At 43.3% G+C, this 22,329-nt stretch overlaps 2 protein-coding genes across 6 annotated transcripts in view; one reads left to right on the top strand and one right to left on the bottom strand.

The window, feature by feature from the left end:
- Nucleotides 1-28: 28 nt before the first annotated feature.
- BBOF1 (basal body orientation factor 1) lies at nt 29-12,429 on the bottom strand. The gene is made up of 11 exons (XM_030559201.1): nt 12,303-12,429; nt 11,835-12,084; nt 10,628-10,693; nt 9,849-9,992; nt 8,564-8,644; nt 8,153-8,223; nt 7,574-7,718; nt 6,633-7,126; nt 5,394-5,498; nt 3,684-3,758; nt 29-791 (listed from the first exon to the last, which is right to left on the bottom strand). Exons 1-11 carry the CDS (start codon nt 12,332-12,334, stop codon nt 671-673), a joined length of 1,584 nt encoding a protein of 527 aa, XP_030415061.1. The 5' UTR covers nt 12,335-12,429; the 3' UTR covers nt 29-670.
- A 39-nt stretch (nt 12,430-12,468) lies between these two features.
- The window catches only part of ENTPD5 (ectonucleoside triphosphate diphosphohydrolase 5 (inactive)), a 41,594-nt gene continuing 31,733 nt past the window's right edge, over nt 12,469-22,329 (top strand). For 4 of the 5 annotated variants that reach the window (XR_003999970.1, XM_030559207.1, XM_030559208.1 and 1 more), the window contains exon 1: nt 12,469-12,544. The gene's annotated coding sequence lies outside the window, so the exon portion shown is untranslated. The remainder of the gene's footprint in view (nt 12,545-22,329) is intronic. The other variant, XM_030559206.1, reaches the window with a different exon arrangement.

Here is a 22,329-nt window from a genome sequence, read left to right on the forward strand (position 1 = left end):
CGTTATAGCCTAGAGGGGAAATGCTCATATTTCTGCAATCTGATTATGGATAAAAATTGCTAATGCATTTCTTCAATTAATGACCTTTTGGGGTTTTTTTTTGTTTTGTTTTTTAATAAGACCTTGTCTGGATATAATGTTAATTTGCCTCTTGGGGTCAGCTGCACCATTGATCCTATTACTAAAGATGCTTGGATCCAAGTTGCCACCTCCTTTTACACAGAGCTCACTTCTGCCAGGAAGACTTTTGCTGGTTCCACGTACATATCACTTCATTCCAAATGCTCTTTATCCTTATAAAAAACACTTTTACTCTAGAGCAGAAAGAGAGTGTCATCAGAATGCAGTGCCATCCCAACCTCCAGCCCAGATTCCATTGGGCAGCTGGGGAAACCTTACCCACCTACAGAACTTGAGCCAGGGGAAGAAAAAATATTTTTTTAATTTTTGAGGAAAAAATCTTAAACACATGTTTATAAAATTAATTTACAGTCCCCTTTCAGCCTGGTTTCAAATGAAAGCCAAAGCAACACCACGATAAAATGGGGACATTAATGATTTCACAGCTGTGGCATCATTCCACTTACACAAGCGTCCCAGAAGAAAAGGTGCAGATGACGTAAGGTAATGATGATTATTGCCTCTTGTTCAGTCAGAGTCTACAGCCACCTTACTCTGCTGTTTGTGACGTTACCATCTCAATATCTGGAAGGATTGATCCATGAGAAGAGGGCTCTGATACTGGGACCTGCTGCGTGATGAAGGTCAGGCTGGGAGCAATGTTTTCAGTGCTGCAAAGGTAGCATTGCAGATGGATCAATAATAACATGCTGCTGTTCACCCAGACATGGTGAGGAGGGAAGTGGCTAAACAGTAACCTCTAATAAGATGTAAGCTTATGCTTTCAAATCTCCATTTTCTTCCCTTATCAATCAGGCTCCTCTCTTCTCCCACCTCCTTCAGGCTCTTACCAAATCCTGTCAGCTCCTTCCTTTACAAACTCTAAAAATCCATCCTTTCCCATGCCAAGAACATCCTTGTTAACATCAAGGTTACCTCTTGCCTTGAATACAGTAGAAACTCAAGATATGAACACCAGAGTTTCAAACTGACTAGACACCATGTGGAACTAGAAGTAAGCAAAAAGGCACCAGCAGAAACAACCCCCTTATTTTCCCTTACCTCCCAGCAAACCCCCCCTAAACCCAGCAAATACTGTATTCTGGCTGTATCGCATCGAAAGGTAAGCACATCTGGCTGCCTGTCCCCACCACTACCTCTTACTTGCCACAAGGGAGGCAGCCACTTACAGGCAGGAGGTGAAGATGCTGAGGTTCACAGGCAGAATAGGAGCAGCTCCTCACTTTCCTGTAAGCCAGGGGTGCTGTCCTTCCCCTGCAATCTTGAAAGCTCAGTCCAACCCAGGAAAGAAGTTAACTGAGCTGTCTCTGGAATGTGAGCTACTTGAGATAGTGCCCGAGCTCCTGCCTGTGTGCTGCGCTCTAGAGGAGCAGCTCAGTTTTAAAGGGCCACAGCCGGCACTGTGCGCCCACTGATGCAGAAGTGCCCCAGGGTGCCTCACTCATCACCTTTGCAGCCAGGGGGCTAGAACCAGCTGCCTGTCCCAACTCCCTAGGCAGCCACTTACAGGTAGGTGAAGACAGATTCGCAGGCACAGCTGTGAGCCCCTACTCCAAGCAGTCCTCCCTGAAGAGCAACCCATACCATCTTGTTCAGAGTTATGAACAACCTCCATTCTTGAGGTGTCTGCAACTCTTGAGACTCTACTGTACTACAACTGCCCATCTCACTTTTTCCACTGTGCTGCTCTACACCAAAAGCCATCTCTAAAATCCTCACTTGCATTCAAGGGAATGGGTTTAAATATGTTTAAAAGTAGACAATTTTTAAATTATAAAGGAAATAGGTGAAGGTTTTAAACAAAATCACAGAGGAAAAATAGAAGTTTAAAAAAAAATTAATTTTGTCAGATCAAGTTGAGCCTAGCATTGGATCATGTATTTGCCTTCTCTGGTCGCTGTTGCCCTGACTTTGAGTCTTTTCTTAACCTCCATTTTAAACTCAAGCTACTCATTGTTTTTTCTATCTGTTTGTACAGTACCCAGCCCAACAGGCCTCATTTCTGAATGAAGCATCTAGGTGCTATTGCAATATAAACAGTAAATGCACTGCGCTCTTTTCACTTTTTTTTTTAACATTCCAGATCCTGTGTAAGATTCTCCTCCAATCCTCCACCTGTACTCCTGCTTTCATCCCTATTCTTTGTATTATTTGAATTATAGTTGTGCTTAAAGGCTCCCCTGCTTGAGGCCCCAATGTGCTGGGGGTTTCACAAACCTAGTAAAGAGATAGCCATGACTGTACACTCCTGGGGCAGAGACTAAATGACAACATTCAGCAGGCTGATGAAACAACTGGCTGGGAAAGGAGAAGTGTTGCTGCCTATACTCCTGCCAAGTCACCTGCTTAACTGGCTCATTTGCTGAATCCTACTCTTTTTTGTGCCCTCTCCCATGCCAATCCTCACACTTGGAACTCACGCCCCTCTTTATGCCAAAGAACCACCCAGTCTTCTTCAAAGCGCTAGGGGTCTTGCCCTAAAGGAAATAAGTCAGTGCTCCTATTTGTGAATTTTATCTGGTCATTGTGTGTATGCCAATATTAGATTGTAAGCACATACTGTTCCCTGGAACTATCTCCACAACATCTGGCACACTTGCAGCATCTAGTGACAATGCACCATATACCCACGCTTATGCCATATGATAATGTAATATACCCCATGCCTTGGAGAATAACAATTCAACTAGGTGTGTGGTTGTATCAGAGCCTGCACCTACAAAAACCAGGCTCCGGACATAAATAGGACTGATTCCTATTTCTGCTATCCAGGCAGTGATAGCTGAACTGAGGAAGAGAGAGGAAGAATGGCTTTTGTGTGCCTAGAACATTAGAGAGATAGGGTGTCTATATTTAAATAAAACACCTGCCATGAGGTGCTTTCACCAATATAGCAGGAAGAATGGACTAAAGTGTCGTTCAAGCCAGGCAGAAGATTAAATCCCATCCCATCACACACAGACTAGGCATCTGTAACCTCCAGCCTTGCTAGCTGCTATTCATTATATGTAGGAACAAGTTCACACACTCTGAAAAAGCATTAACTGGTACAGATCACAGAAATCCATCTGTTTAGCAGCACAGGTCAATGAACACTTAATCTTGGGATTCCACTCTCTTCAATAACTCTCTCCTGAATGGAGAATCTAACTCAAGGCCTTTCTACTGATACTCAAAGCTCTCTGTGCTATCTGAGTAATTGCCTCTCCCTGTGCAAACATGACCTCTCTCAATAACTATGTTGTCCAAGAATAATGAAGCTGTTGACTAGTAAAGAGATAGGAATGACTAGAGACTACACATTCAGAACTCAAAAGCAAAATTAATCATTTCAAAATTAAAATTTCCCTCAAACGTGTTCACATGCAGTCACACCAACACAAACAAGCAAACAAAAACCTTCAGACTAAGCAAAGTATTTCTCTTTCATGCTGGGAAAGATGATATTACTGTTTTTAAATATGTTGGAGGTGCTTGGGTGTTGTGTTAATGGAGGCTGCAGAGTGCCTAGACAGAGTGCTATAAAAAATATAATATCTTACCTAGTTTTGTTTCTTTCTTCAGAACTAGGAGTAACAGCAGCTGGAGCTGAAGGGACCAAAACATGTTTGCCTTTCCTGTGAGGAGGAAACAAAGGCAGGAGAAATATGGATTAAGTGTAACGTGTACTAAGAGGCTTCTCTCTATGCCATATCTATCTCTCTTCCTCACTATATAAGGGAAGATGAATAGCAGCCAGAAGTGCTAGTCTAGTGCTAGGTGTACTTTAATCTAGACAATGGAACTTGTGTTTTGCTGCTAAAGTTTTCCTGCCACAGTAAGGAGTGATTGAGAGAGAGAGACAGAAATGCAGAGTTCAGGGATAAAGTACAGCAAGTTTCTGCTCTGCCACTCAGTTCTAACAGGGGATGGCTGTTCCAACTCTTTATTTCTAGAGCCTAGATTATCCCCCCTATTTAGCCACTCTGGACATTAATTCAATTTCTAACTTCAGTGACCATGACTCAGTGATTAGCTCATCAAATCCATTCCCCTTCTGATTCACAGAGAACAGACAGACTCCCCTAGCAGATGATATATCTACTAATAAGCTGATCTTAGTTGAAAACAGAAAATGAAGTTTAAATGACAGATTGGTCTTCCAATTCCAGTTTGTGAGCAAAGCATGAAAAGTGAGTAGAACATAGTGTTTTCCCTAAATGAAATACATTAATTTGGACATGACCCTACAAAACTGCTATGTGTATCATTATTAAAAATGAACACATTTCTAATATAGCATCCAACTGTATTCCCACTAATGCTGTTTGTTGGAGCATTTTTTTGTCATGAGTTTCCCTCTCAGCTTGGACAATGATCAGTGTCACTTTTTAGTTACCATGCACACACAGGAATGTTTTTATATATTGTATATAGTTAGATATGTTTTTAATCTCTGTTGTAAAAATGAAACAAAATGGTAAAAACTTCCATTAATGTAATACTAAGGCTCAGAATTTCAAACAAACACACAAAGTGTAAGAGTTACTATTCCCACCTCAACCTTTACACTCCCACATTGCACATATAGCATTTTAGATTAGTATTTGAGATCTCCTATGTATTCTTTAATACATGCAAGCATGATTTATGTTGCTTAATCTTTCAGTTTCCAGTTTGTAAATCAAGTTTTCAAAGAGACTTCCAAAGCTACTTTCACAGATTCTGCATGCAAGTAGCAACATGAGCTATATTGTGAGTACAATTTTAATGGCCAGTTTGTGAAAATTTCAACACATTTTTAACTTTTTTTATGATTGGACAAATTCTTTACCTTTGCCACAGACAAAGCACAGATTTCATTCTGTTTATGGGACTCTTCTGTCATTAACTGGATAAATTATCTCTTTATGTTCACTTGCTAAAGATAAGCAGGAATCAGTTAAGCACTGTGAGTAAAATTAATCTCATTTCATTGGTCTAGACTCTAGGACGCCTCTCTGTCCTCTTCACTACTACAGCTACTTTTCTTCCTCTTCAGAGGTATCCTAAACTACACATGAAGACCTAGTAGCTCAATCTAGAGTCAGACTAAAATTAGCTAAAATTCCCTTCTCCAAAGTGAGCTGGAATATCTTTCCCTCAGCCTGCACAATTACTGCTCAGGACAGGTTCAACATTAGCTCCAGAATGGGGGAATCCAAGCAATCACCCTGGATTCCACAACAGGAAGAGCCCTTTGTCTATCTACTACCATAGAAACAGAGCATTACCGTCGCTCCCGGCCATTCATTCTTGCAAAGAGTAACCTCAGAACACATTCCTTCTGCTCCCATGTCAACTGGCCAATATCCACCTTCCCTTGCTGGATATTTGTCCTGAAAAACATCAGTGAGCAGATCAATATAGTAGAATAAGACCAAACAAAACTCTTATCATTCAGCATAAAATCTCCCTCTTTCTGAACAGTGGGCACAGAAAGAAAGGATTTTCAATCATAGCTCCGAATTTCCTAAGTTTCACTCAGCTGGTCAATGATATGTAAGCAGAAAATAATCCTGCATTGGCAGGAGATGGACTATACACCTTGATGAATCTTCCCCACCTCTTTAAATTCCACGTTTTAATCAAGAATAAAATATAGAGCTTTTACCTCTAAGAAAGGCCCCATGTAGGCTGCACAAAATTGGACCTAAATTCTGTGGCAAAGTACTTAGATTCTGCTGCAGTCTGATGGACATTCTGGAAATTTTGTGACATCTTCAGATAAATTTTAAAACCAGATGCTTTTATTGATTTTAAACGGTATAAAACAATCAGTACAGTAGCCCCTGTTATTGATTTTGATATATTACATTTATTTTATACTGTTGCCCCTTTTTCAGTTTTCATTGTGCCACAGATTTTTGTATTGACAATGAAGAACTGCTTTGAGAAGATATCAAGGGAGGTGTACTGAGGCTTTTGGCCCAAAGGGAGGCAAAGGAGACAGAGGTTGCAAGAAAAATACATTAAAATAATCAGCAATGAAATAAATAAGTGTTGGCATTTAATTGTCATTTTTAGGTTTCAATGTTAATGTTGTCTCTTTTATTGTGTTCTGCCAGGTCTGTAGCAGCAGTCAGTCCTGAAGCTCCCTACCAGGGCCGCCCGGGGGGGGGGGGGGGGGGGGGGGAGGAGGAATGGGGCAATTTGCCCCAGGCCCTGCTGGGGCCCTCCTTGAGTATATAATATTCTATAGTTTTGCAACTTTTTTTATGGAAGGAGCCCCTGAAATTGCTTTGCCCCAGGCACCCTGAATTCTCTGGGTGGCTCTGCTGCCTACCCTGAACAGTTGGGTCTGCAGTCTCCCCTCCAATGCTGAACTTCTTTCCTCCCCTCCCATCACAGCAGCCTCCATAGAGATTACTAATTTGGGTATTGTTACTGCACAGGGATTTTTAAGACTTAGGTTTCATTCCTATGAGCCAGGGAGATGGACACTAAATCATCTGCTGTTTAATTACATGTACCATTTCTCTGCCTCCTGCAGGTCCTTGTACACACTATTTGTGCTGTGAGCATTGCTGTTAAATGTTCTGATTTTGGGGTACTCTTCCTTCCCTGCAAATGCCTCCATCATTTTCTTCTGAAAGGCAGCTTGGGCCACCTGCTTGTAGCACTTCCTGCTGGACACGATCTCACGCTTCACCTGGTCCAGAGCTTCTAAGAAGAAACTCTCTACCTCACTCCTCTCATCCAGGATGTTCTTGGCCAGTTTCTTCACTCGATTCATCTCCCGATCCTTCATCTCCAGCAGCTGCTGCAGCTTGTTGATCTCTACCATGCCTGCCTGGTTTTGAACTAAAGCATGATGCCGTGTCTTCTGAATTTCTGTTTCAAATTCTTGGGTCATGTGACCTAGTGCCATCTCCAGTCTCTCCACCTTGTGCTGCAGTGCTTGGATCTGTGCTTTTTGCAGAGTGACTTGCCGGACCTTTTCCTGAACCAAACTCGCATTGGTTTCCTAAAGGACAAGAGAAAATGATTTGGACTCTTATCTTGGTCACCCTGAACCTCAGAACTCTTTCAACAATAATAGCACACAGGTTACATCAGACTGATAGATACTCCAGCACTTCCATGCTGGAGTGCGAGTAGTAATCTGGGTCAGGGCTCTGCCTGCAAGAGAAGCAAGCTGAAGAGTGTCTGATCTGCGCACTCCCCATTGTACACACTGAATTCCTCTTAGAGGGGCACTATAGGAAATATTTTCTATTTTCTCCTCCACAATTAAAAGAATAGAATAAGAGCCTCAAGTTTCTTAAGATAGCTCCAAAATCCTGTAAATTGTGGATGGGTCTGACTTGGAAAGGCACTACTCCCAATGAACTTGCATCTGTATCCAGAATTTGGATTTCAAGGGCCCCTTCCTAGGGAAGAATGAAATAGAATTAGAAATCAGAGCAGGAACCTTCTCCTGCAGAAGAAAAGCTTTGTCCTCTTCTAGCTGTTGCTTGATTTTTTTTAGCTCCTCTGTCTCCTTCAGGTGATAAGCAAGAGCCTCCTGAAGACGAACGTTCTCCTTAAACACTGCTCTCCCAGTGCTGTCTAACTGCCTGGAGAAGGCGAAACAAAAACACAAGAGGTGACATCTCAGCCTTTTGGGTCTTCCTATATTAAAATCAATACCCTTATTTCAGAGAGAGAGAATTCGTTTATAGGACTGTCACTGAGACTGCTTTGCTTCCAACACCAGGGCTGGACCAGAAGATGGGGGATCATGGAAGTGTCACTGAGACAGCATTGCCTCAGTATCTGGACTGGAGCCGAAATTAGTCTGATGGTAGAGATGTCCGGATGGTGATGGTGCCTGCATTTAAAGTGTGAAAGTAATATAGATGCAGCCAAAGGCCCTTACCCATTTTCCCACAAAGGGTTCCTATTGTGTATAGTAGTGTTGGCTGCCTGGCAGTTATTTGTAAGACCAAGAGTTACAGTGGCTTTCTGACTCCTCATTGTAACTGGGGAACAGATAACGCAAATGGCTTACACAATGGCCTCATGGTGGGCTCTCTCTGCCAGCATTACTATCTTCTTCTCAGCCTCTCTTTCTAGTAGTTGCTGAAGGGGAGAAAAGGCTGTTTAAATACAGACTGAGACTATGTGGTACTAAAGATAAAATTAGACTCAAAGCGTTTTTCTAAAATCACATACATGGGATTAAACTGGCCACTGATACAACCCTGTATCCTAGAGGAAGAGAGGGAGTGAGCAGTGATATGCCCCCCTTGGGGGCACTGAGACAACTTCCCTTTGGGAGTGGGGATGGAGCAATTATATGGCCCGTCAGGGATCTTGATGCTCCTGTGACTTTCCCTGGAAAGCTGCACCCAATTGCCACATTAGGGAAAGTCGCATTGTTCTAATATGAGATTCCTAAATCCTTCGTAAGACACTGTACCTTTTCTTCAATGAACCTATTCTCCAGCCTTCCAAGAGTCTCCTGATGTTCCCTGTTTGAGATTCTCATATTCTCTTTTATCTATGATTTAAAAAAAAATCACTTTAACAATGGTGATGTATTTCAGCCTTTTAGATAAGTGTAGATGAAACTGTCTGGAGAAACTGTCTGCCCTTGTAAAACTCTCCCCAGTCTCACACAGCTAGTTACATTCTTTCTACTCATTTAGTCATCTGTACTATCCAAAACCTGGTACTCAAATTTCTTTGAGAAAATTCTGTAGAAAGAATACCTTACGCCTAAAAAATTATTTATTACTGTGGCACCAAATCATGGATCAGGTTTCCATTGTGCGAGGCACTATACAGACACATAGCAAATGATAGTCTCTGCCCTAAATAGTTTACAATCTAAGTGACTTACTTGTGTCAAGAGATAAGGCAGTCACTACATTCCATCTGCCTATTGAACTGGATATTGAGAAATCATGTTATATCATTTATAAACCCTATGGTACTTATAGCCCAAATACTAGGTCTTCTGTACATATTCTTAAAGGAGCCATAAGCCCCTTCTGGTATATAAACTGACTAGATCCCAGGCCCTGCAATCCTGGCCTAGTGCAGAAGGGTATAAGTCAAATGTTAGCAATCCAAACTCACCTCTGTAAACAGCTTTGAGATCTATGGATAACAATCACTACAAATACTAGATACTTTATTATAGGGCTTGGATTTGGCCCTATATTTTTCTCAAGACATTTGTAGATGGAACATTTGTTGTATTTGTCCTCATAATGAGGCTAGAATAGACCTTTTAGTAGCAATCTGTCCATTTTTTGTGCTGGAGGCAGAAGCAATTGAAGAAGCCACCACCTGGCTGAAGTTGGAAATTATTCCTGTACTAACCAGCCAAGTTCAAAAAACATACTGATTCTTTTTAGGTCAAATAATGCTGACTTAAATGGTCTCCCCCAAACTATATGCTAGTTCAGGAACATATAAGTCTGACCAATATACTGCTTTCTACACTCACAGCCCTGGTTTTAGTAAACAGTCTAATAAATCAGCCAGGTGCATCTAATATTCTTTCCATATCAGTCACTCACCATGCCATAAAGGTGGCGGTATGACTTCTCATATAAATCATTGCAGACAAAGTCCTGTAGAGCATGTAGTTAGTACCAGTACAGGTTACCACGTTCAATTAACAGTTTTAAATTAGATTGTGTTAGTATTGCTTTCAGGCCATTAAAACATCCAGAATTAACACATCACAAACTTACATCTTCCAGTTCCTTCTCCATATGTGCTTTCTTCTTGCGAAATTCTTTTATTGTTTTCAGTTCCAACTGAATTAAGCCAATTTCTCTGGCTTTTTTGTTGAATTTCTCCTCCAGATCCTTCAACTGCGCAGAATAATGTTCTGCCTGCAAATCAGAAATTATAATCAAGAAGGGAACAAGTCACAACCATTCAACAATATCACTGCAGGAAATGGACAGCCAATGCAAATTAATAACTTTGATGTGCAGAATTTTAAAAAATCACTCAATTAATTAGACTTATCACTAGAAGGAAAGGCAACAAGTTGGATAGAATCAAACTACCAGCAAAAGAGGAAGCCTAGAAAGAAATATGTTTAGAGCTATCTTTTAATAATATGTCAATTCTCAGTCTGTTCTGTTCTTTGTTATTTTTAGGGATGGATGGGCAAGAGGTCCTTGAAGAGCCTACTTAATGCAATTTATTGCTTAAGGGTGGGGAATAGCAGACTTCTGTAGTCTGAAAATTAGACATGTTTCTGTTGTATCTCTGCCCACACCTTATCTATAGGTATTATTACTGGTATCTGAGATAGCAAACCACACTCACAGCTAGAAAGGCCTTGTATAGTCCCCACCCCACTTCTCTTTTGCAGGTTTTTTCCTCATGCCAGCAGTTTACCTCAAAACCTTTACTGCATCTCAACTCTTTCTAACTTGCTCATCTTACTATAAGCAAAACCACTGTTCAGCCTGCTGTGAAGGCCTCGTTCTGCGGGAAAAGAGAAAAGTTCACTCACCACTTTCTCATTCTCTTCTTGGGCCTGCTGCTTCAAATCTGCCAGCTGTTGCTTCAGTTTTGCAATCTGTACAAGATGAAAATAGAGAAGCCATCATCATGGGGAAAACTCTGCCCCATTTGTTTAACCCTCCTCAAGCCTCTTTATGGGATCACATCAAGAAAGCTACAGCAACACAGAAAAGGGCTCTCATTTATAGGACTTAAGTGGGGACTGGGGGGGGGAGGCTGTGTAGGGCTGTGTACGCTGACCCTACACTGATTGTGTTGGCAGAATTCCTCATAGGCCACTGCAGCCCTCATTATGCCACTAAAGCACCATATGGGGCCACAATGGGACCCCAGAATCGGTCCCCCACTTCTTGTACTGTATGTTTGGAGTTGAGCTCTTAGATCTGCCCACTCTCTCTTATTGAAGAAACCCTTATAAGTGTCAACAGGGGAGCAGAAAACACCCAGTCACTGTGACTGATATTGGAGAAACTCAGAACAAAGTTACACAGATGTTGTAAAAACACTCCTGGTCTCAGAAGCAAATGTGCATCTAGCTTTGACTTCACACATTTAAAATAGGGCCTGCAGGTGTCAGAAGAGGCAGACTATTGCTGGTCCTGCCAAAGGTGGTCTAATGCAAGAGATAACTCATTAACACTGTACAACTGCTTTAATATTTGGGCAATTCTGGATCCAGTTACACTTTCACTAGGAAACTTGTCCATATTTCCAAACTAGAAAACTGCAGCTTCCTCCAGTGAAAATGTTCCAGTGAAAACAGCAAAGATGCACATCATCCATGCCAAGCATCCTGTTTTGGATGTGCTCAGCTCACCCTGTTTACCTACAGCATCTGCCGAAAGCAAAGTGCAACTGGCAGATTGTTGCACCTTTCCCACAATGCTCATCAGAGCTGCCTGGAGCATGTGCAGAATATTTGTGGTATACAGAAGATGATACTACCTGTGAGCTACTTTGGATTTGTTCTATCAGCTACTTCAAAAGGCTCCTATGCTGCATTAGGAGCTGCATGTGCACCATGAGCAGCAGGTCCTGTGGTCACCTCACATTTGCTGGTGACATTGTGGACAGTCTGCATCTCCCTCTAAACCTGCTGTTAAGACATCCGTGGGCCTGCAGGCTGCTACACTGCCACCTTTGGTGTGGATGCTCGGAGGGGTGCAGGGACAGATTTCTTGGTTCTCTGCACATACCTGCTCTTCTTTCTCCACATCCTGCTTCTTGAGAAAGCTGATCACCTCGACTGTGTCCTTCTCCAGACGGTGCTGCTGCCATGTCAGCTCCTCGTTGTTCCTGGCCAGCACACGGGCAGCCTCGCGATACTCGGACCGGGAGATCTCGGTCACCTCTAGCCGGGCTTCCCACAGCGCTGCACTGGCCTTGGCCCGCTCAGCCTCAGACTCCTTATCCACCTTCGATTCAGCCTTGGCCCCCTTCCTCGCCCTGTGAGGAAAAGCTGAGGCACGTGGGTACGAGGCCCCTGGAACTCCCACCCCGCTGGGACCCCACGGCTAAGGACTCCCTCTGCCCTCCCCTCCCCCATTGCCTGGTTACCTGCCCCATTATCTCCCTATTCCGTCACCCCGCCCCTCCCCCTCGCTTCCCCCGTTACCCTGGTTACCTGCCCCCTCATCTCTCCACTTCCCTCGCTTGCCAGTTACCTCCCCCGCTTCGCGCCTTTCCCCTTCCGCATCTTGGCCCCGGCGGGAAGTTACGGGCGTCGATTCCCAGCACGGATCCGTCTCTACGGAATCTTTGTGACAGGAGCTCGCGGCGACCTGTTGCTATGGAGACTAGAAGGCGGGGACTAGTGACGAGATAAGTATGCGACCGTGATGTCAAGTGCTCTGATGTGACACGCGGCACCGGCGAGATGTGGGGTTCCGAGCGCACCGGCGAGGCGGTGAGTGCAGACCCCGGGAGCGCGCGGGGAGAGTGACACCCCGCGCGGACCCCGAGCCAGCCTGGCTCCCACACAGAGACCCCGGCTCCCTTGGTCCCCCGCAGAGATCCAGCCCGGCTCTCCCCCCTTCCCGAGACCCTCGCTCCCCATAGACCCCACCAGTTCTCGCTTCCCTCACCCTTCCACTGCACACACACCCTGGGCCATCCAGAGACCTTCTACTCGCCCTGTACCCATTGCCTCCTTCTGTCAGATCTTCTCCTGCTCCCCCTACCCGCTCCATCCTTGACCTCCACAGCTCTCTTTGTTTTTCCCCATACCCACTGTCTACCCGATGGAGATGCATCTGCTTCCTTCATTTAAAACTTCTGCTCCTCATACTCGTCCTCTTACTTATTCTTGCTCCCAACACACAGATCCCCTCATTTACCCAGTTCTTGCCCTGCCCACAAAGATCTACTGCCCCCCCATCGCCATAAATTCCTTGTTGCCTACACAGATCACTGTTATCTCCTCTCCCCCAAAAAACCCATCTTCATACCTTCATCCACCTCAGCCCTCCACACAACTACCTATCCTCCTGCTTCTCCTTGCTCTTCCCCTCCAATCCCCTTACTCTCTATGCCCATATTTACCTCTGGTATCATCCAAGGTTGTGGAAAAAAATAGTTTTTTCCCCCCAATTTCTTCATTGTTTTGAAATATTTACAGGAACATAATGCATTTTTGAAAGCTTTTTGACACTGGAAATGTTTTGCTCTAACGTCAATCTGTGAATGAAAGCTAACTATTTGAAAAAGTTAAAAGAGAAATTATGAGAATGTTAGTGTTCTTCTTAGGTCTATTAGGAAACGGTGAGTTATAGAATGTCCTAGGGCAGGGATCGGCAACCTTTCAGAAGTGGTGTGCCGAGTCTTCATTTATTCACTCTAATTTAAGGTTTTGCGTGCCGGTAATACATTTTAACATTTTTAGAAGGTCTCTTTATATAAGTCTATAATATATAACTAAACTATTGTTGGATGTAAAGTAAATAAGGTTTTTTAAATGTTTGAGAAGTTTCATATTAAATTAAAATGCAGAGTCCTGCGGACTGGTGGCCAGGACCCGGGCAGTGTGAGTGCCACTGAAAATCAGCTCATGTGCCGCCTTTGACACGTGTGCCATAGGTTGCCTACCCCTGGCCTAGGGAAAGAGGAATGGGTGGAATGCCCACTCAACTTCTAAAATGACCTTAGCATCCATAACCTCTTCGTATCTTGCACTGCCCAGCTCCTAGTTCTCACAGAGACTTGGATCCCTTTGACACTGCTGCTGCAGCTGCCCCATCTTACTGAGGCCTCTCCTTATCTTACACTGATTTCCCAGGATAAGAATATGCTGGGCTTCTTTCTGATTGCTGTTTCCAACCGCTATATCTTCCTTCTTCTCACTCACTCTCTCTTCCTTTGAATAACACTGCATCTAACTCTCCTCTCCCTCTTCATCTTGCTATCATCTACTCTCCACCCTCTGTCCCATTGAGAGGTCTGCCCTGCCAACCCATGACCCTGGCTCACCCCCTAAGTCTGTTTCCTCTGATCCAGCTCTCACGCTGCTGAGCATCTCTGGTAGAAATCCCATGACCAGATTGACTTCCTCCATTAGAAATTCCTTCTGTCTTCTTTCAATTCTGCCGTCTTCCCAGTTAACAACCCTACTTCTCCAACTTAACTAAATTTCGTGCGTAGAATCCGAGCTGCCTTTTAGCCCTTTGACTCTCTCTGCAAACCGTCCACTTCTCTCCATTCTGGCTTCCTCTATCATTCAACTGAAACTGTTCTCACCAAAATCTCTAATAACCTCTTCTTATTCAGATCTCAGAACCAGTACTCCATCCTCACCGATTTGTTGGCCACCTTTGATACAGTTGACCATGCTGCTCTTCTTTAAGTCTTGTCCTCCCTTGATTTCTGGGACTCTGTCCTCTCCTGGTTCTCCCGCCTCTCTAATCACTCCTTCAGTGTTCTCTTCAGAGAATCCTCCTCATCCATCCTTCACCTTTCTGTGACAGTTCCACAGGGCTGTCCTTGGTCCCTTCTCTTCTTCCTCTGCACCTTATCTCTGGATAATCTCATCTGCAACACAGATTCAACTACCATCTCTATGCAGGTGGCTCACAGATCTGCTTCTCTACTCCAGACCTGTATCCCTCTGTTCAAACTAAAATATTAGCCTGTCTCTCTGATCTCTTCTCATGGATGTCTGTTAGCTCAAGTTCAACATGGCTAAAATAATGGACCTTATTATTTGCAGTAATAAAGTTCATTATTACTTTTCCTTGATTTTCTGCTGTCAGCCAGGAGCTGAGAGCGGGGGCTCCCACTGTCGGCTGCCTGGGGCTGAGAGCCAGGGCACGGGATTGAGAGCGGGGGCTCCCGTTGTCCGGGGCTGAGATCCGAGACCTGGGGCTGACAGCGGGGGCTCCCGCTCTGAGCCCCGGGGCAGCTGGGGCTCCCACTGTCACTGCCATGCACAGCGGGGCCCCCGCTGTCAAATTGTGGTGGAAGCCTAATATTGCAGAATCAGCAATTTCTGCAGTATCGCCAGTTAAGTGGGGCCTTATGCACTATCCTTTTCTCTGGCCTTGACAAATGCATTCTTACTCCATTCATATCCATTCAGAATGTTGCTGCAAAGATGGTTCTTCTAGCACGTCACTTTGACCATGCTGCCCCTTTCTTTGCATCCCTCCACTGTTCCCTCCTTCTCTATCACATCAAGCAAAAGCTACTTGTCTTAATTTCAAGGCTTTTCATGGCCTATCCCCATCCTACCTGTCATTTCTTGTTCTTTATCAAAAGGTCAACTCCCATGATGCCAGCCTCCATCACCCCCTTGTTAAATATTCAAACAAGCACCTTCATGCTTTCTTCCATGTTGCCCCATGCTTGGGAAAAGCTCCCCATAAACCTCTGCAAATATATTTAATTGTTCTTCTTCAAATCTGTCCTTAAAATCTCCTTTGCCATCATGCCTATAAAACACTTGACTGCGGTCTTTGTGTGCTGTGTTTGTCCAGTGCCTTGGACAATGGGGTCCTGATCCAAGATTAGGGCTTTTAGACACTATTGGTAATACAAATAATAAAGACAGAAGAGTGGGGTGGAAAAAACTGCTATTGGGTATTAAAAATGGGAGTAAGTGGAGCTCTAAACTGTCTGAGGAGGCTTAGTTTGCCAGAATCTAGAACGTTCTAGATTCTGTCAAACAAAAATAGAGCTGGCTAGTTCATCTGATTTTTTTTTTTTCAGTCTTTAGATTACAGTGTTGAATTCACTAGATGTTTGTCATTCTAACTAGATGTGGTCAATATTGCAGACAGATGACAAGTGTCTATTCATTACCAAATACCAGTGTATTAATTTCTTACTCAACATACCTGAAGTTGAAGTGGTAGAAAGCACGTTATTGATTTTACTGAAATGATTGAATTCTTATAAGGTAAAAAGTAAATGTTATTAAAAAAGTTGTAAATAACAATATACAAAGAATTCTTGCTCATGTGAAAAGATCAATTTCTTCAAGACTAAATACATCATTGAATGAAACTTTGTCTATAGGAGTCAGCAGGAGAGTAGAATATTGAGGTTGCTGAGCCTGCAATCAGGGCTGGCTCCAGAGGTTTTGCTGCCCCAATCAGCAAAAAAAAAAAAAAAAAAAAAGCCGCAATCGCGATCTGCGGCAATCAGCGGGAGGTCCTTCGCTCCGAGCAGGAGCGAGGGACCCTCTGCCAAAGTGCCGCCGAATACCTGGACCATGCCATCCCTCTCCAGAGTGTCCGCCTCGCTTACCTGCTTGCTAAGCTGGTTCCTGGAGCCGGCCCTGCCTGCAATTGAGATACTTTTGGTGCCATCATCATTGAAATGTAACTGCAATTTATTAATAGTATTGTAGTAGCAATTTATCCCTATTCTGTGCATTCCAGCAGCACTTTAATATCAACTCCTTTGAGAGGCAGTTGGTTTTTCTTTGACATCCTAAAAATGGCAAACATCAGTTGGTGATTGTGCCGTAAAAACAACTGAGTCTCAGTAACAAGCCTTCTTGTACATTACCATCACCTTTAATGTAGTGGAAAATGAACAATTTAAAGAGTGTAGCATAATATGAACAATTTAATGAAGTGATTGAAGCACTTCTCATTGAATATTCTGGAACAGACAAGTCTTCTATTAGATATTACAATTGCAGGGCGAGAGGAAATTTAAAGGAAGGGCTAAAAGAATGAACAGATATTATGGAAGGTGATTGATCAGACATGAAAATGACCTAATAAAAGTAACAAACAACCATACAGGGAAAAATGTTCCTGCTTAATGCTATTGATTCTACATCTGAAACAAAAACCACAGAATATTTTATTCAAGTTGCTTAAGATGCCATCCAACAGAATACTGTGAAAAATAAGTCAACAACATTTTTGTCATTTGTTCTGACAGTAAATATGGTTGTACTAAGAACGAATCCTTTCATCCTAAACTTTTGACACATGGTTGTTCAACACTTTGTTTACCACTTGGTGAGAAAGAAATAATGCCGAGCACTAAGGCACATTATGGAAGTCCAAAAAGTCTGCAGCCATTGTCACCATAATGGTTGGTTGATTGAAAAAGGAGGATTGATGTTGCAGCTTCCCAGTGGCACTTAAGAAGATTGTCTATATTTTCATCCAATTACCATAGGTATGCTGATATTTGCACTCAGTACAAGGAAGACTGAGCAAAACAAAGCATGCATTTTACACAACAAGGGACTCTGTAAGGAGGCATTAAATTTATAAAAACAAATGAAGGTTCTATTGGGACAGAATTCAATAGATTATAGGCAGATGAGACTGCTGTTGCAATCTTGATCTAATTAATTGAAATCCCAATAGGACTAAATAAATAAAATTGAGCCCTTGTAAGAAGAAGAGGCTGAAACATGGCTGCTAGATCATAATTGTGAGATTATTCCTTTTCATCTTGCATTTAAAATTAAAGATCCAGAATTGTACCCTAAATCTACATTTGCAAAGAAAGTTGTGTCACTTTATTCCATGAGAATGCTGCAAAATTCTGGCAGTAAAATCAAAGAAGACGGAACTGTCGAATTCAGAATCAATAATTTTAAAAAGGCCTGCACTTCTGTGTGACCAGCTCAGCATCAAGAGAGCACTACTTTCCTACATTTTCACGATTCTGGTTTAAACTTCATTATGAGTATGTGCTGAAAAAGTAAATACACGGGTAAAAGTGTATTTCTATCTAAAGTCATATACATGAAAGTTCTAGGAATAAGAGTTAGGACTCTGGGAACTTGATTTTGCTTACAGAACTGCAGGCATTTCATTTTGGACAATGTGGGGCTTCCAGGAGTGCTGAAACAATTCTTATAGTGTGAGTACTACTGATGGAAACTATGTATTTGGTGTTTGTTATTACCATAGAACCTCAGAGTTACAAACATCTCTGAAATGGAGGTTGTTCGTAACTCTAAAGTGTTCATAACTGAACAAAATGTTATAGTTCTTTTGTAAACTTTCGAAAGAACATTGACTTAATACAGAAGAAAAATGCTGCTTTTAATCATCTTAATTTAAATGAAACAATCACAGAAACAGTTTTCTTATCTTGTCAAATCTTTTTTTAAACTTTCCCTTTTTTAGTAGTTTACATTTAACACTGTACTATACTACATTTGCTCACTTTATTTATTTATTTATTTTTGTCTCCGCTGCTGCCTGATTGCTTATATCCGGTTCCAAATGGGGGGTGTGATTGACCAATCAGTTCATGACTCTGATTTTTGTAACTCTGAGGTTCTACTGTACTAATTCAAGCCAAGGGGTGCGGCAGCACCCCCAACACCCCTAGTTCCAGCACCGCTGATAGCTTCTCATGTTGGAGAGAGAAGCGTACAAAGTGAATCAGTTTCTGCCTTTTGTTTCCTAATTTATTTATTTGGGGGGGGGGTGGGGGGAGTTTCTGGTGTATCTGAGATGTTTCTGTAGCACTTATTATCCCTCTCTCCCCCCAACTATCGAATTTGGACCTTGGACTTAGGTTGGAGGGCCTCTCCCCAATGTCTTCAGAATGTTAGAGCTCTCATCACAATAGTCTGGGATCCCACATGCTCCTCTGCATGGAATACATGGAGATATGAATGAGACTTTCTTGCCCTGGGATACTGTGATGGGGTGTATAAGCCCCACATTGGGGAATCAAGAGTTAAAGAGCAGTTCTGGGCCTGCTGGGCGTGCTCACAATGGAAGCAAAGATCAAAAGGGAGTAGCCCAGCTCAGTCTAGGCAGAAGGAGGAAGGGAGCAGTCCTACGCTGAAGACTCAGGAGCTCCACGTTATCAGAAGCAACCCCCGTTGCTGAGTCACCAGAGGCTCCCATGGAAATCAGGAACAACAGGCTGCGATTGAAGGAAAAGAGCCTCTGCATCGCTGTGAGGCAGAATGCCTCTTGGGAGTCCATAAATACAACTTGTGGTGGCTTTGGATGGGGCAGAGGCTGTGGTAGGAAGTGACCTACGGAGCAGGCTTGGTGGTGTCATTCCCCAGGCTGCGTATGTGACCTGCCAGTCACAAGGCCCTCGGTTTTAACCTGCTCAAGCAGGGAGGGCCCGAGTTCCCCAACAACCCCACAGACAATACCATCTCTCCCCTCTCGCCCAACAGATACTGGTGAGGTTTCCATGTGACAGAGCTGAAATAAAGTTCTGCTTTGCATGCTCTGTTGCCCTGGGACTTCCTGTTCCATCTTGACTCTGGGACAACCTTGTTCCTCCCTCCACTGTTCTGGCTCTTCAGCATCTAAGTATACAGCTGAACTCATTTTCCTCAGTGCTTTCACCTTGGTTGTACTCTAAATTTTCTTTCATTTTAATATATAAATCTGCCCTGTGCGGATCTTACTGCAGGGGCTTGTGGCTGGTTGTGGTTGTTTCCAGCTTATATAATGACAGGCAGAGCTTTGGCCAGAGCTAATGCTGTTGAAATGAACTTTCTGTCAGTTTTGTTAAATGTTTTACTAATGTGTTGATCTCAGTTGAATATTTAAGCTGTCTGAAACCTGCACCTTGTACTTGTCTGGCTTAACTAAAGACCTATGCATGCTTGTGAGCACTAGATCAATGATAAACCCAAACTCGCAAAGAATAGCTAGTGTGAAATTTCATGTGCCTCCCTGGTCGAATAGCTTGCGTGATAAATAGTCCAGTCATGTTAGCTGAGAGTAAAGGTGAAGAAGAGGTGAGTGCAGGCTCAGTCTTCGCTGTCACAGCTTCCTAGCTGTTGTAAAGCTGCCTGTCAGGAAGGAGCAGTTGCCTAAGTCTTGCCTCAGGACTCACAGCCTCAGGTACGTGGCTAACATACTTTGCATTTCATACTACAAAGAATTATTACTGCTATCTGATGAGAGGTAGGCAGGTAGCAAACTGAGATTACTTCTGCTGATCTGCTTATTTTACCTACTAAATTTGAACGTTCAGTCTGTGCAACACATGTTAGTATTACTGTTTATCCTGCCTGCTTTCTCTCTCCTCTCACTTTTGTTTGTTTCACCCCACTTGTTGCACCTTGTCTTAAACAAAGATTGTAAACTCTTTGGAGCTGAGATTGTCTTTTACTCTTTCTGTACAATGCAAAGTGCAATGGGGCCCAACCAAGTTGCAATACAAATAATTAATCCCAAGATTAGTGCTTTTGTCAACATAGAGGAGACCATTTGCTTAGACCATGAGCTGACCTGAACAGCTGAAGAACCCCAACTGCAAACCAAAATTCTGATGAAGCAGTGGGCCAAAGTTCAGTATGCTTTGTGTTGGGAAATAGCCATTCCTTGGGCCAATCATTGGCATAGAAGCAGACACGCACACCTGGAAAAGTCTACAAGATTATCAAATGGCCCTATGTTCACATTCCTATGGAATATTTGAATAAACTATTCATAGCATGAGCTGGGAGAGAGGTTACACCAATAGAAGTCCAGGCAAGTTTAAAAGTGATTTGAATTTTAAAAAACTGGAAAATACATTCCTGTTTTGTAGTACCTAATCTCTCTCTAGGTTTCTCCAGGAGAGGAGGTTTACAACTTTGCCCCAGACTTCTGTCTCTGCTCCTTCCTTTCATTCTCTTGCTCCTACAACCTCCCCATAACCCTTCCCTATCTGCTACCACCCTTCTCCATTCCCACTTTCTGTCTTGCTTTCTCCATCTCTCTCCTCTTACTCTCTCCTTATCCTTTTTAAGGCTGTCCAACTCCCCTCCACTGAAGTGCCACTGGGCTGGGAGCATTCCACACCACTTAGCAGAGAGGCTCAAAGTGGCTCTGGCTTGGCAACACTTCAGTGAGGCAGAGGGAAAAAGAGTTGACATTTAATTTGGGAGGTGGGGTAGGAGAGCATGGATAGGCATGGACAACTAGGATGGTAAGGAGAGAGTAGATGAGTGGGGAGATGCTCAAGGAAGAGGTTTAGAAAGGAGCAGATGGAAGGGATGGGAAAGGCTCATCTACCAGAAAAAAAAGACAATAGCCAAATAGTGTTTATGAAGGAAATTAGTGGATTATTTCTAGGGATTATATAAGGATTATAAGTGTCATGTGTCTGTAATGTAATCCAAAGCCTCCACAGTGTGGCTGCATCGGAGCTATGACCTGAGGCAGGTGCATGGTTTTATTTGTAATTCCTTTCAATAAATAAAATAATCCTGAGCTGTATTGTGCTAGGATAGCACCACAGCTACCGACCAATCAAAGAGCAGACTTTCCTAATGTGACTTTATATCATATTTTACCCTGGGCATAGAGCAGATCCTCATATTCTCTCTTGACAGAGGCAGGAGTCAGGTAACAATCCTTGCGGGAGAAACAGACACGGGGGCCAGAAACAGGCAAGGATCCACAGGGTGACTAGTGCAGGGACGAGGAGCAGGCAAGACTCTCAAGCAGAGTAGATGGACATGCACACAAGTGAGGAGTGGGGTGGCCAAACAGGTCCAGGAGGAGGGTGTGAGGGAGGATCTTGAGGTGGATGATTTGTGTTGATGTGTTTTATATGCTAGGCAAGGGTTCTCACAACGTGTTTTTTGATGGCCTCAGAGTGGAGCCACTGACTCTTGCTGGTTGCCACGCTGACAATTTTTCCTAAAATAATTAACTTTTTAGGAAAAACAAATAAATATGCACATATACATGTCCAAATCATTGTAATTTATGTAGATTTTTTTGAGACTCAGTAATAAAAATAATGTACAGGGGTCTCTATTCTTTACTGGACCTAAACAGAATAGAAACAGAAATAAGGTGCTTTGCATGTTCTTGCCATTTTTATTTTTGTTGTTTGTTGTTTCTTTTGCTTTTTTGGTTGCTTTTTAAAATACTTGCTAGATAATAAATCTGCTGCTGTGAAAAGTGTTATTTGTATGTTTGTTAATCTCACTTTTCACAGCAGACCTACTCAGCTCCAGCAAGCCCTGGGAGAAATTAAGCCCTGGATGGGGAGGTGGGCAGGGAGGCCGCAGGACCCAGGGACGATGACATGGATGATGAGCCTGAGACCAGAGCCTGCTACCATGTGGATGAAGCCCTCCTGCCAAAGCCTGCCCCACCCTCCGCCCCCCGGAAAGTGGGGAATTCACCAACTGCCTGCACCTCCAGCATTTGTCTCTGGAGGTGGGCAGGGCCCAACCCCACTGGCGCCCCTGCGAGAGGGGCCACTGCTCCCTGCCCCCATCACAGCCCAGGAGGCTGTGGC

Source organism: Gopherus evgoodei, chromosome 4 (genome assembly GCF_007399415.2).
Source record: "Gopherus evgoodei ecotype Sinaloan lineage chromosome 4, rGopEvg1_v1.p, whole genome shotgun sequence".
Taxonomy (NCBI): Eukaryota; Metazoa; Chordata; order Testudines; family Testudinidae; genus Gopherus; species Gopherus evgoodei.